Source organism: Cetorhinus maximus, chromosome 19 (assembly GCF_964194155.1).
Source record: "Cetorhinus maximus chromosome 19, sCetMax3.hap1.1, whole genome shotgun sequence".
Lineage (NCBI taxonomy): Eukaryota > Metazoa > Chordata > Chondrichthyes > Lamniformes > Cetorhinidae > Cetorhinus > Cetorhinus maximus.
Window position 1 is genome coordinate 22031831 of NC_135897.1, and position 13855 is coordinate 22045685.

The 13855-nt window shown below is 44.3% G+C and overlaps 1 protein-coding gene across 4 annotated transcripts in view; it reads left to right on the forward strand.

Annotated features, from left to right (window-relative positions):
* Positions 1-13855, forward strand: part of arhgef4 (Rho guanine nucleotide exchange factor (GEF) 4) — a 291595-nt gene that overhangs the window by 246550 nt on the left and 31190 nt on the right. For all 4 annotated transcript variants that reach the window (XM_078563585.1, XM_078563584.1, XM_078563586.1 and 1 more), the window contains 2 exons: positions 9252-9484; positions 12034-12163. In XM_078563585.1, the coding sequence (XP_078419711.1) occupies positions 9252-9484; positions 12034-12163 (363 nt within the window). The remainder of the gene's footprint in view (positions 1-9251; positions 9485-12033; positions 12164-13855) is intronic.

The following is a 13855-nucleotide window of genomic DNA, read 5'->3' on the forward strand; positions in this document are numbered from 1 at the left end:
CGCAGCAGATGATGTGTGCCAGGCGGATCAAATTCACGAGGGAAACTTGATCACGGCAGTTTTGCAATTTGTATTTTATTTCGAGATGCATGCCTTGAATTCAGTGGTAATAAATCCACCAAGACTTTAGAGATTTTTTAGAAAACTAAATTAAATATTTATTAACAAACAAAAAGATTTTAAGCACATACATAGGTCTACAAATTACTACTATAATAACTCCTAAAGCCCCTAATTAAGCTGGCTTCCAGTTACACCCCTGTTAAGGCAACGGTAAAAAATAGATTTAAACAGATTGAGGCAAGTCAACACAATACCCTGGGCAGTAGAATTCAAAGTGGCTTTTCCCAGCTTCGGTTTCTGTAGACAGCAGGCTTAATGCACAAATACTGGAGACTTCTCACACTGCTCGTAGATCTTACAATGCCTTCCCAGCACATAGTCTCATTTCCTTTATACATGTTTCTCCCTTTTAATTTAAATCCCATTATTCTCATATGTCTTTGGAACTTTACCTTTCTCATAATATAACTCTTTTCATGGTGCTATTATCATCAGTAACCTTTGGGAAAAATAAACACACTGCTTGGCGTAGCTTCTCTGGCTGGGTGTAACATCCTACCATCTCTTTGAAATTCAAACTACCCTGATTTATGTAAAAATGCTAATTCTACTCACCTGACATTCTAAGATTTCAACCATGTTTGCGTATTTAGCACTTCAAACCTAGCTTCTTTCGATGAGTCAAAGTCTTCAATTCAATTAAATCCCACACATACACACACACAGAAACTATCCAAACCCCACGATTAACCTACTTTTACAATAAATCACATTAATATTATGAGAATTATTATGCTTTCATGACAACCGCCAACAACAATAAAGTGAATGACAGGTCATAGCCTGAATCTTCTGAGCAACCGCAATGCTGGGTGTGAAGATTCTCCCAACCTTGCTGAGCAGTTCTTCCACAATGTTATCACCCTTGTTGTCAAAGAAATGCGCAGCACAGCGCAGCATCTCCCAGGGAACTCCATTGGAATGGGGTAGAGTCAGAGGAAGACACAACACGCTCCCTTTTTAGGGCACTAGCTGCCATATTCTGCCTTTGAGTGTAGGTTAATGAATGGATGAGTGAATTAATAAGTGAATAGGTGAGTGGATCAGGTGGCTGTGGGTAGGAGGTGAGTGGGTGGGTGGGTGAGGTAGGGAGATGGGTGAGTGGGTAGGAGGTGAGTAGGTGGGTGGGTGAAGAGGGGTGACGGATGAGTGGGTAGGTGGGTGAGTGGGTGGTTGAGTAAGATGGGTAGGTGGGAGAGTAGGGAGGTCAATAAGTGGGGAGGGGTGACTGGTTAGGTGGGTGAGGTGGTGAGTGGATAGTTGGGTGGTAGTCGGGTTGGATCAGGAGGTAATGAGGTTGGGCCGGGGTGCAGTCAGGTGGTCAGGGGTAGTTGGGTCTGGTCGGAGTGGGGAGGGTAGTCGGGTCAGGAAGTAGTCGGGATGGTCAGGCGTGGTAATTGGGTTGAGAAGTGGGGTAGTTGGGTCAGGTTGGGGGGGCTAGTCGGGTCAGGTTGTGGGGGAGGAGCTAGTCGGGTGGTCGGGGTGTGATTGGGTGGGGCAGTAGTTGGGTTGGGGAGAGGTGGTTGGGGGTTAGCCGGGTTGGGTCAGGGCGTAGTTCGGTGGTTGGGGGAGTCAGGTGTTCGGGGGAGGTTGGGCATTTGGGATGGTCAGGGAGCAGTCAGGTAGTCGGGGGCAGTCAAGTAGTTGGGGGTAGTCAGATTGGTTTGGGAGAGGTAGTCAAGTTGGGCGGGGTAGTCGGGTTGGTTTTGGGGGTGGTCGAGGGGTAGTCAGGTTGAGGTGGGGTAGTTGGGTCTATTTGGGAAGGTGATTGGGGTAGTCAGTTCGAGGCAGGATACTCGGGGCAGGGTGATCAGGGTTAGTCAGGTCGAGGGGGTGTAGTCGCGTGGGGTTGGTGGATTGGTCAGGGGTAGTCAGGGTGATCGTCGGGGGGTGATGGGAAGGGTTGATTGTGGTGTTACCCAGGTATTAGACCGGGTTTTAATTTGTGTAACATTTCCTAGATAACTACCCAGGTAAATACTGCAGATCTGTCCCAAGTCTCTGACTCTAACTCTAGCAGGCTCCCAGGCAGCATGGGAATTGCCCATCAAAAGATTAAACTTCCTAGGCAATTCCCATGCATATCCGCGCATTAGGACTTCCATAGGGCCCCGACGCGCATTTCCCCATGTACGTCTGGTCTCCGACGATCCAAAAGATTTGGGCCCTTAAGTTTAGGTATTGCGTGAGGAATAAATGTTAGCCAGGCTAAACAGACACACAGAATGGTGACAGCACACAAGGGGGCCATTCAGTCTGTCGTGTCTGTGATGGTTTTCTAAAGTAGAAATTCACCTAGCTCAACTCCCTCGCCTTCTCCCTGTTACCCTGCACATTCTTCCTCTTCAGATAATAATCTAATTCCCTCTAGAATGCCTTGATTGAACCTGCCTCCACCATACTCTCAAGTAGTGCATTCCAGATCCTAACCACTCACTGCATGAAAAAGTTCTTCATGTCGCCATTGCTTCTTTTGCCAATTACCTTAAATCTGTGCCCTTTGGTTCTCAATCCTTCCACCAATGAGAACAGTTTCTCCCTATATACTCTGTCCAGATCCCTCATGATTTTGGACACCTCTTTCAAATATCTTCTTAATTTTTCCTTCTCCAAGGAGAACAACCCCAACTTCTCCAGTCCATCTATGTAACCGAAATTACATACGAACATACATACGAACCAGGAGCAGGAGTAGGTCATTCAGCCCCTAGAGCCTGCTCCGCCATTTAATAAGATCATGGCTGATCTGATAGTAACCTCAAATCTGCATCCTGCCATCTGCATCCCCCAATAACCTGTCACCCCCTTGCTATTCAAGAATCTATCCACCTCTGCCTGAAAAATATTCAGACTCTGCTTCCACTGCCTTTTCAGGAAGAGAATTCCAAAGACTTACGATCTTCTGAGAGAAAAAAAATTGCCTCATCTCTGTTTTAAATGGGCGACCCCTTATTTTTGAACAGGGACCCCTAGTTCTAGATTCTCTTGCAAGAGGAAACATGCTCTCCACATCCACTCTGTCAAGACCCCTCAGGATCCTAAGGGTAGAATTTTCGGGACGGTGGGCAGCCACGATTGGCCCCCAGCCACGATTTCACACTGGCTGGCCAATTAACAGCCAGCCAGCGTGAAGCACGTGCTGAAAGGCTCAGCGCTGCCAGGGCAGGGGCGGGAGGAGGGCGAGTGCTGAAGTCAGCGTGGGCACGGGAGAGCGCGGAAGGAAAGCTCCCTGAAGGCTGCCTCAGGGAGCTGAAAAATTTAAAACCGATGAATAAAGATTTGAAGCTGCAGAGAAAAATGTCCACACATCAGATTCACTTACAAGAAAATTTAGATGACAAAAGTATTTTCAAAACATTTTAATCTTTTTCTTAATCACAGAAATCTCATCCCGCCCTTGGATGAGGTTTCCTCAAAAATGCAAAGGCAGCCTGGCTGATTAGCCCACCTGCCAACTGTAATGTTGGATGGGCAGCGGAAAATTGGTGCCAATGGCTTTTTAATGGCCTTAATTGTCCTCCAGCGCGTTGCCGACTCTTGCGCGTGTCTGCCGACTGAAATATCGCGCGAGTATGCGATGACATCAGGACACTCACCCCATGTCATTACGCGATATTTCATGCTCGATAGTGTCAGGTGTGCGCCCGCAGCCGAGCGGAAAATTCTGCCTATGTGTATCAATCAAGTCACCTCTTACTCTTCTAAACTCCAGTGGATACAAGCCTAGCCTGTCCAACCTTTCCTCATAAGACAACCCGCCCTTTCCAGGTATTTGTCTGGTAAACCTTCTCTGAACTGCTTTCAACGCATTTACATCCTCCCTTAAATAAGGTGACCAATACTGTAGACAATCCTCCAGAGCACTAGTGCTCTGTATAACTGAAGCATAAACTCCATACTTTTGTATTCAATTCCCTTCGCAATAAATGATAACATTCTATTAGCTTTCCTAATTACTTACTTTACCTGCTTGGTAGCCTTCTGCGATTCATGCACTAAGACACCCAGATCCCTCTGCATCTCAGAGCTCTGCAATTTAGATTGCATTTAGATAATATGCTTCTCTTTTATTCTTACTGCCAAAATTGACAATTTCACATTTTCCCACATTATACTCCAGATCTTTGCCCACTCACTAAACCTATCCATATCCTTTTGTAGCCTCCTTATGTCTTCTTCGCAACTTACTTTCCTACCTATCTTTGTGTCGTCAGTAAATTTGGCAGCCATCCCATCCATCCCTCCATCCAAGTTATTTCTATATATTGTAAACAGTTGAGGTCTCCGCACTGATCCCTCCACCCATCGCATCTTGCCAACCTGAAAAAGACCCATTTATGCTCACTCTCTGCTTCCTGTTAGCCAGCCAATCCTCTATCCATGCCAATATGTTACCCCCTTTACCATGAGCTTTTATTTTCAGCAATAACCTTTGATGTGTCACTTTATCAAATGCCTTCTGTAGATCTAATTATAGTACATCCACTGGTTCCCTTTTATCTACAGCATACGTTACTTCTCAAAGAACTCCAATAAGTTGGTTAAAGATAATTTCCCTTTCACAAAACCATGTTGACTCTGCCTGGTTACCTTGAACTTATCCAAGTGCCCCGCTGTAGCTTATTTAATAACTGCCTATTTCGTTGGTACCAACATGGACCACAATAATTTGGTCCTCCCCCTCCCACTACAAGTTCCCCTCCAGCCCCGAGCAGATGTCCTGAACCCTGGCACCAGGCAGGCAACACAGCCACCTGGACTACAAAGAACGGTGTCAATCCCTCTGACTATACTGTCCCTGACTACCACTACATTCCTTATAACTCCCCCGACTTGAATAGCTCCCTGTACCACGGCGCCATGGCCAGTTAGCTCATCCACCCTGCAGCCCCCACATTCATCCAAACAAGCTGAAAAAACTTCAAAGTGTTGGACAATTGCGAGGGCTGAGGCTCCTGCACTCCTACCCTCTGGGTCCCCTTACCTGTCTCACTTGCAGTCACACCCTCCTGTCCCTGACCACTGACCAAATCAGAAGACTCCAACTAAGGGATGTGATTGCCTCCTCGATTAAAGTGTCCGGGTAACCTTCCCCCTCCCTGATATGTCGCAGTGTCTGCAGCTCGGCCTCCAGCTCAATAACTCAGAGCCAATGTTCCTGCAGCCACAAACACTTACTGCAGACGTCTTTGCCCTAGATCACACTGGTATCCAGAAGCTCCCACATCCTGCAATCATAGCACGTCACCTACCCTGCCATCTCCAATATGTGTTAATTAATTAATAATTGCTAATTAATTAATTATAAGTGATAAAGCCTACACCTCCCAATAGGCTTTGCCGCTGCTAGTAAAGTGTACAATGCTGATACAACAACACAGTACTTACAATACTAATAAAACTAATAATATCAGTCACTGATTTACCTGTTCCTTCTACTGTACCAAATTGGAAATCAAATACTTGAGGCTGAAAAAGAGCAGAAGAATAAAAGCACCTCCTCCCTGCCCTTCACAGAACTCCCCACTCAGAAGTACACTCTACTTCTTGGAGTAAACCTTACCTCTTTCCCTCTATGCACTGAGTTCTTACTTTGAACCTAATTCCCAAATATACCCATTCAATCTCTGTCTCACTCAGTCCGAAGTCTCCTTTCACTGACCATGCGCCTCTTACTGAACCATGCTTATGAATCTTTTCTGCAATCTCTCTAATGATTCTCTAATATTGGGAGAACTCCCCTGCTCATCTTGGAATAGTACCATGGGATCTTGTACTTCCACCAGAGATAACAGACAAGGCCTCTGTTTAGCATCTCATCTAAGTATTACTCTTTCGATAGTGACGTAATCAATTGTCGGCTATCATGTGCTCAGGTCTCTGGAATGGGGCTTAAATGGCAGCCTTCTGCTCAGAGCTAAAGGTAATACCGAAGGCTGACATCTTGATCGTCACAACAGTTGTCTTTTTATAATGATATAAAGGCAATAACTCAGGAACACGTTGTGGGTTCATTTATTTAGACTAGTGTTAAGAAACCCAAAATACCTACCTAAATCAGGAATTTGGAGTTCGAGAACCACAATTCCCAGCAGGCCTCAGGACTTACGCACATGCGCCAGCCAGAAAAGGGCCACATGTGCAGTTGGTGTCTTTCACATCTTCAGGCTGGGAACCAGCCTGTGTACACGTGCAGTTCATTTCTTTTACATCTTTCGGTCGGGGTCTGACCCTGCACACAGTTACAGAAGGAAAAAAGAAGTGAAAGGACGTGAAACTGAGGGTCAAGTGACCTAAAGCAGAGCACAATTCATTGAGAAGGTGTCCCAGGGAGCAGGACGCGGGGCGGAGGACAGGGAATAGGTCCCAAACCAGACAAGGACAAAGACAGGGATCAGAGATAGATCCTATTGAGCCAAGATATTGAGCAGACAAAAAGGCTCCAAGTTAAAGAAAGAGTTGTGGGGAGCAGACTTGAAGCAAAGTGGGCTCGAGAGAAGCCGTGAAGGACCGAAAGATTTGTGACTCCGTGTTGTGAGCCATAAGAGCAAAGATACCTTTTTGGAGCAGTGGTGTTCTGCTTGGCACGCCCGAAAATCTGAAAGTGTGTTTTGAAGGTGAGACATGAGTTTTTACTCAGAGATCCAAAGGAAAGGAATCTCAGAAGGTGAGACTGAAAGTTTGGAGGTGGATCTTTGTTGAAGCCATCCAAGTGGGAGCAACGTTTGAAGAGAATTCCAAGGACTGTTCTTCAAATTAGAGGATTGGAAACCCTCATGAGAAAGACATAGTTGCAGTGAGACGGGTTGGCTCATGGTGTGACAAGCATCTGGTTGGGTTGAGAAATTCATAGAATCTGCTTTGGTCGCAACTGTCAGTTACTTTGGAGTGTGGTGTGTCTGACCACAGTTCGCTAGTTGGTTCACATGTACTGCATACTTACCCTGAATGTTAGAGTATAAGATAGATACGGTAAATTGTTTTATCTTTCCGAATTTGTATGTGTCTTTAAAGTCGGGGTGAAGGATTAGTGAATATTTGAATCATTTTTTTTGTTTGTATTGAGATCTTTCCAACCTTTTTGTCTGGTACAATATAGTTCATTTTTCTCGTTTAATAATTGTTTTTTTTTGTTAAAAGTTCATCAGCAGACTCCTGTGAATGTGTTCAGTAACTTACCTCCACGGATTCTAAAAAAAGTAAAAGTTAGGATCTTTCAAGCCAGGTTTCACTCTGAGATCTGACTTGTCCAGTAGTGACATCATCTGGGATCGTGACACTAGGCACCTAAGAACAATTATACAAAGGTTAAAGACATCAACAGCAGAGCTGAGTGTGCTGTGTGGTGCTCACAGGCCAAAGTGAACCTAAGATTGGATCACATGGCACACTTCTCTTCTGGTGATGGCATGCTGCTATCCCTTAAAGGCATATTACAACAGCAACAACCATCCCTGTACATTTGCAGGATTCTCCAAATCCAACATTAATAATGTTTTCACCCATGTGAGAGTGTTATTTTAGACCTCACACTCCTGTAGTCATTGATAGATTCATCAGTATTTTTCCTCTCTTGCTATTCCTTGTGGCAAGTGGTCTTTAAAACAAAAAGAACAGATTCCTTTTTAGCTATTTAAATTTAAGGAGTGAAAGTAAGGAAATGAAATTGTCATGTGAATGTGATTTGAGTTATTTTCATGAGAAAAGTAAAATCAGTCATATGGTGCAAAAAGCAATGGAACCTCCCCAGAGTATATCATGACTTTGAATATCTGGTAGCTCACAACTGACAGTAACAAACAACTTGTGAGTGTTGTTCTCAAGATTTGAACACCATGCTAATTACACGTTTTGTCACAATACTTCTTATTTACACAATAGTGCTGTAATGATTATTATATAAGAACATAAGAAATAGGAGCAAGAGTAGGCTAATCAGCCTGAGTCTGCTCTGTCACTCAATAAAATCATGGCTGACATTTTACCTTAGATACGCCTTTCTGCACTATCTCCATATTCCTTGATTCCCTTAGTATCGACAACTCTACCGATCTCTGACTTGAATGTACTCAATGTCTGAGCAGTCACAACTTTCTGCGGTAGTGAATTCCAAAGCTTCACAACTCTTTGAATGAATAAATGTCTCCTCATCTTATTCCTAAATGGCCCTTATTCTGAGACTGTGACCCCTAGTTTTAGAGTCCCCAGCCAGGGGTAACACCCCCCCCAACATCTACCCTGTCAAACACCTTAAGAATTTTATATGTTTCATTGAGATAACTTCTCTTCTAAGCTCTAGGGAATACAGGAGCATTCCACTCAATCATTTTTTATGGAACAATCTCCCCAACCCCCTCAATCCCAGGAATCACTGGCCCAACGATTGAGCTTCAAGTATGAAGAGGCCATGGCAGCAGTCATGGTCAAAACCATTCCTATAGAGGGATTTCCCCTCAACACTGATGGCCCTAACAATTGGCGGCCTTCTTTACTTTTAAATTTTCAGCAAACATCCTAGTGGGTCTCTATTTATCTTGTCCTCTTCCTGGCAGTGCTCACATCTCTTGGTGGGGCTGTTGGTTATCCAGTGCTATAGGGCCACTCATTGAGCCTCCCACTTTGGGAATCCCTCACCCCAACCCTCCTTATTTGGGCTGTGAACCTGGAAGCAACCAATTCAAAGCCCACGCCTCACATCAAGTTGTACTGGTAACACACGCCTTGACAACGGGCGTGGGCTCTCCCTCCATATTTGGAGCAGCCATCAGGTGACCCCAGCCCCACCCCACCACCGCCAGGTAAATCTACCTGCCCAACCACTCAGCGTCCACACTTGGGGACTTTTCCCAGCTGAGATCAACAGCTAGCGAATACCTCTGCTAGGATTTCCCCACCAACCCAGGGACATTGAATTCAAAAGTAGAGCCAACCTCTGGGTCTCGATGGGATCAGTTGACCCTACACAGTGTAGGATTTCAAACCAGAGAGCTTAATACCTGCAAGTTGAGGAGTGGCTGGGGTTGGTGGGGAAAGAAAATGGGGCTGGTAACCAAAATCCTCCCAACTTAGCAGTTGGTTTTCCCCAGTTCATCAGCTGCTGACTTTCCTGTGCTGTTCCTTCATTCCAGCAGACAGATTTCCAGATATACTCAGAATACTGCAACAACCACCCCAACGCTTACGCTGAGCTCTCCAAACTCATGAAGATCAACAAGTACGTGTACTTTTTCGAAGCATGCCGGCTGCTTCAGAAGATGATCGACATCTCGCTGGATGGGTTTCTGCTCACACCGGTCCAGAAGATCTGCAAATATCCACTCCAACTGGCAGAGCTGCTTAAGTACACCAATCCTGAGCACAGGTAAGGACCAAGAGAGATTACACTGTGCAATAGATCCTCAGTCAGGTAACCAGCACCTAAGCACACTAGAACAGTCATTGGGATAACCAAATTCCAGTAGCTGGATTTTGATTCTCCTGTTGTCAGTTTCAGTTGAATAGTTTGACTCACAACAAAACCTATAAATTTCAAGTTAGCAGTTGTTACATAGCAGGTTCCTAATCTCAATGCAATTTCATTGGGCTGATGCTAACACACAGAGGAGGGAAAGAATAGGAGGCTAAGTTAGTTTGCACTGCCCTTGTGTCCCTTCTATTAGTTGGCTTGGGAATGGCAATGGCAAACCTCTAAGAACCAATGTTAGTGTGCCCTCTCGTCAGAAGGAATATTACCTTTTGCATACAGCAATAAAATGATGCAATGGCGAGACACATAAAAATTTGGATCACTAAGTTCTCGTAGCACTTTTATTCATAACATGCATATTGCGAATGCAGTCCTCTGATCTAACTTGTGACAAATAATAGCTGGCGATCAATGTGAGAAGTGTGATGTTTTGACCAGGATTTTTCCAGCACATTAGAGATGGGCTGGGAAGGGGGAGGGGCGGGAAAATGACAGCAAAAGGCATTGGGAGGAAAGCTTGAGGCAGACCTGTGGCTGGGCCATTTCCCCAGTGACGGATATGGCTGAGGCTCAGATGCCTGCCAACTGGGAACGGAAAGCCAGTTTAAATAATTTAATAATAATTAGTAATAATAATTAATTTAAATAATAATTAAATAATATAAAGGCCAGTGACGGCCTTTTTCCTGGGATGTTGGCACACTGCCGGCAGTGGCACCTCTGCCTTTTGGAGAGGGCCACCATCTGCATGATGGTGACCTCCTTGCAGCTTCCTAGAGAGGAGGGGAGCTAGGGGCCTTGGTTTCCAAAGGATCAATGCCGCGAAGATAGGCCCTCTGGTGACAATGGTTGCCCCCAGGGCCCCAGCGCTGCTGCTGGAGGTGTCACCCCTTCAATCTCTAGGGCCTACCTGCCTGGCCCTGGCATGGAAGTAAATTTGCCACCTTCCCTGCAGGGATGCCTCAAATGGAGGCGCAATCTCTTTCCCCTTGCAACCTCAACATTGGCAGCTCTATCAGAGGCAATGTGGAGAGCCAGTCGCCATCCTTAACTGGATGTGGGTTCAGTGGTGGCCTCTTAATTGGTTGGTGTGATCCTGCTGCTCTTCCGTGTGGGATCCAGACCAGCATTGGGTCCTGACTTCGGGACTTACCCCAGCCTTTGAATCCAAAGAAGGACAAATATCTTCTTGGTGGCAAGAGACTGGGAAAAGTGGAAGAGCAAATGGATTTGGGTGTATGCAAAATCACTAAAAGCCAGTGCCAATCGAAAAGGCTGATGGAATGTTGACCTTATTCTCAAAAGGATATAAAAGTGAGGAAATTGTTCTTCAGTTTTAATGATTGAGGGGTGATCTAATTGAGGTGTTTAAATTGCTAAAAGGATTTAATAAGGTGGACACAGGGAAACTGATTCCTCTGGTCGAGAATTCAGAACAAGGGTGCATAACTTTAAAATTAGAGCCAAGCCATTTAGGTGTGAAATCAGGAAACACTTCTTCAACTAATGGGTCCTGCAAATCTGGAACTCTGTCTCCCAAAAGGCTATGGATGCAAGGACAATTGAAACTTTCAAGATTGATGTCAGTAGATTGTTGTTAGGAAAGAGTGTCAAGGTATATGGAGTAATGGCAGACAAATGAACTTCAGTTACAAATTAGCCATAATCTAATTGAATGGTATAACAGTCTGGAGGGACTGAATGGCCCACTCTTGTTCTAAGTAATTATTTGTCTGTTTTGGTTCCTTGATGCAAATTGGACCAAAGAAGCCACATATGAGCACTAAATGCTTGCTGCTGATAAAGGCTTCTTCATTCAAAGATATCCAGGTAATAATGTTATGTTTACACACTGGATTTAACTACAGACTGGGAGAGGTGTATATAAATCAAACAACAGTTTGTTGAGTCTTTTTTCCATGCCCACAACTAGATCATGCAATTTCTAAACTAGTTGTGCGTATAGTTGATAATGGGGTGAGAAGAAGTTAAATTCCTCAACATGGACATCCTCACTTTGACAGGTACAAAAACTGAACAGTATTTCAGGTAAAAGGTAAGTGGGACCATCATGGAAAGAGGCATTATCAGAAGGCAAGACATTAATTCATCAGCCTAAAGGCTGAAAATGGTTGCGTATCATACCTATGTAGTTGGCAAAGCAATACCAATCAGTTTAGACTAAAATTAGTTTTGTACGATTTAGGAAGTTATATTATCCTGGTAGGCACAATTCATGGATTACAAATTTAGGACAGGTGGAAGAAAAAAATACAATTAAGAATTACACAGTGTATGATTTGCCACGTACAAACAAAATGCATCTACAACATGCCAACTAGGTGGCAGTTTTCCATTGAAAATCATTCAGATTGTATTTACAGCAGGTTTGCTTATTTTATTGTCTCACCTGGAGTGTATCATAATTGACATCTTTCATCCAGAGATTATAATGATGTCGAGGCTGCGCTGAATGCCATGAAGAATGTTGCCAAATTGATTAATGAGCGCAAGAGGCGGCTGGAAAACCTCGACAAAATTGCTCAGTGGCAGAGTTCAATCGAGAATTGGGAGGTAGGAGACTGGACACTGTGAACTCTCGTCTGCCATGACAGGTTTTGCTGTTTAGATTTAGCTGAATTTCCTTTTCTTCAAAATATAAATTGTTTCTTTCTTATTTTCTTTTGTGTATGTGCCCATTTGTTTTGATCAATGCCAAAACTTTTTGGCCCATCCTAAGTGTGCCGGTCCTAGTTCACCAGCTGAAGCTGTCTACTCTAACCCACCTATCCTTTCCCTAATATCCTTTTATATTTTTCCTTGTCAAATATTTATTGAATTTCCTTTTATATAATGTTATACGTTCTGCCTCAGTTGCCCCATGTGGTAAAGCACTCCAAGATTCTTGTTAGGCAAGGGAATCAAATGTTAACAGAGTTAGATGGGAATGTGGATATCGAAACACAAGAAGATCAGCCATGATCTGATTGAATTGCGGAGCAGGCTCGAGAGGCCGAATGGTCTACTCATGTTTCTATTTCTTATGTTCTTAGGTTCCACTAATCCTCTCAGTGCTTGTCCCTTTATTGTGTCAGTGATAATCTTGAGTTGACGGGCTAGATTCCCCAGTGCAATCCTCCTCAATCTGGGGCAGAATAGCAGCAGAAAATATGCTAAATTTTGGTGGTGAGGCCTAGCGCCACCTCACCAACCCTTTCTCAGTTTCTCCTCCTCCACCCAGCACATGCAATGCTAATGGGGGTGTGGAGGTGGCAGGGTTGAGTGGGTGGTGGAGGAGAACAGGATAGGGCCCAGCCCCATATCTCTGCACCATATAGGCTACCATTTACTGATCTGCTGGGATCTTCTGCCCTTGCAAGTGCTGGCCACCTCTACTGTTGCAGCACAGGAAGGATTGTTTGGCTGGGATGGCTATGTTTACTCATGACAGGGGGAATCCTGACAGGAGCCCAGTGTAGATATATCCAGTGACCAGGGAAATGACTCAAGGCTGTGTTGTAGTTGGAAGGTTTTGAGGAAGCCTGCTACTCTGACCAAGGAGAAAAATTCCACCCACATCTCCTTATTACTGATTCATACACTAGTGGAAACAATTTCTCATAATTGCTATTGAAAAACCTTACAAAAATTTACTACCTCTATGTCACTGATTTAAAAAAAAGTTTCAAGTCTTTTTCTCATAAGTGTGAACTAAATTTTGGAGAAATCCGCATAAATACAGATTCCATTTGTCTGATGTGGAGCGAACAGTCCTTTTATAATGCCATGTTTAAAAGTAAGATTGGACACTGCCTGGTTTTGAATTGGAAAGTTCAGTTTTTCCAGGGAGCTGCCTGGAGCTTCTCACCATGTAAACGGGATACCTGACGTCTGGTTGTCGAGATAGGAACCCATTTTTCCTGCAATTAGTTAATACGTCTTATGCTATGGGGACATTACTTACACAAAGTTTTCAGTGAATTACCATCAAGAACTCCAGCCATGGGCCACCTGGCCTGACTACTGTGTAGTCTCGCGTCTTGGCAAAAGGCAAGAAGCCTACAGCCACTTTTCAAGAATTGGACATCCAATTTCTTGAAGTCAGCCACGCTATCATTTTCTGCCACCTGCCGACACATTCAATAATATTCCTCCAATTGTTTTGATGGGACCACACATTTGTATGTTTAGATTAAATAATACAAAAAGCTAATTTATCCAATTTTCCCAGCTTATGACGGTGGCCCACCTACACCTCGTAATAGA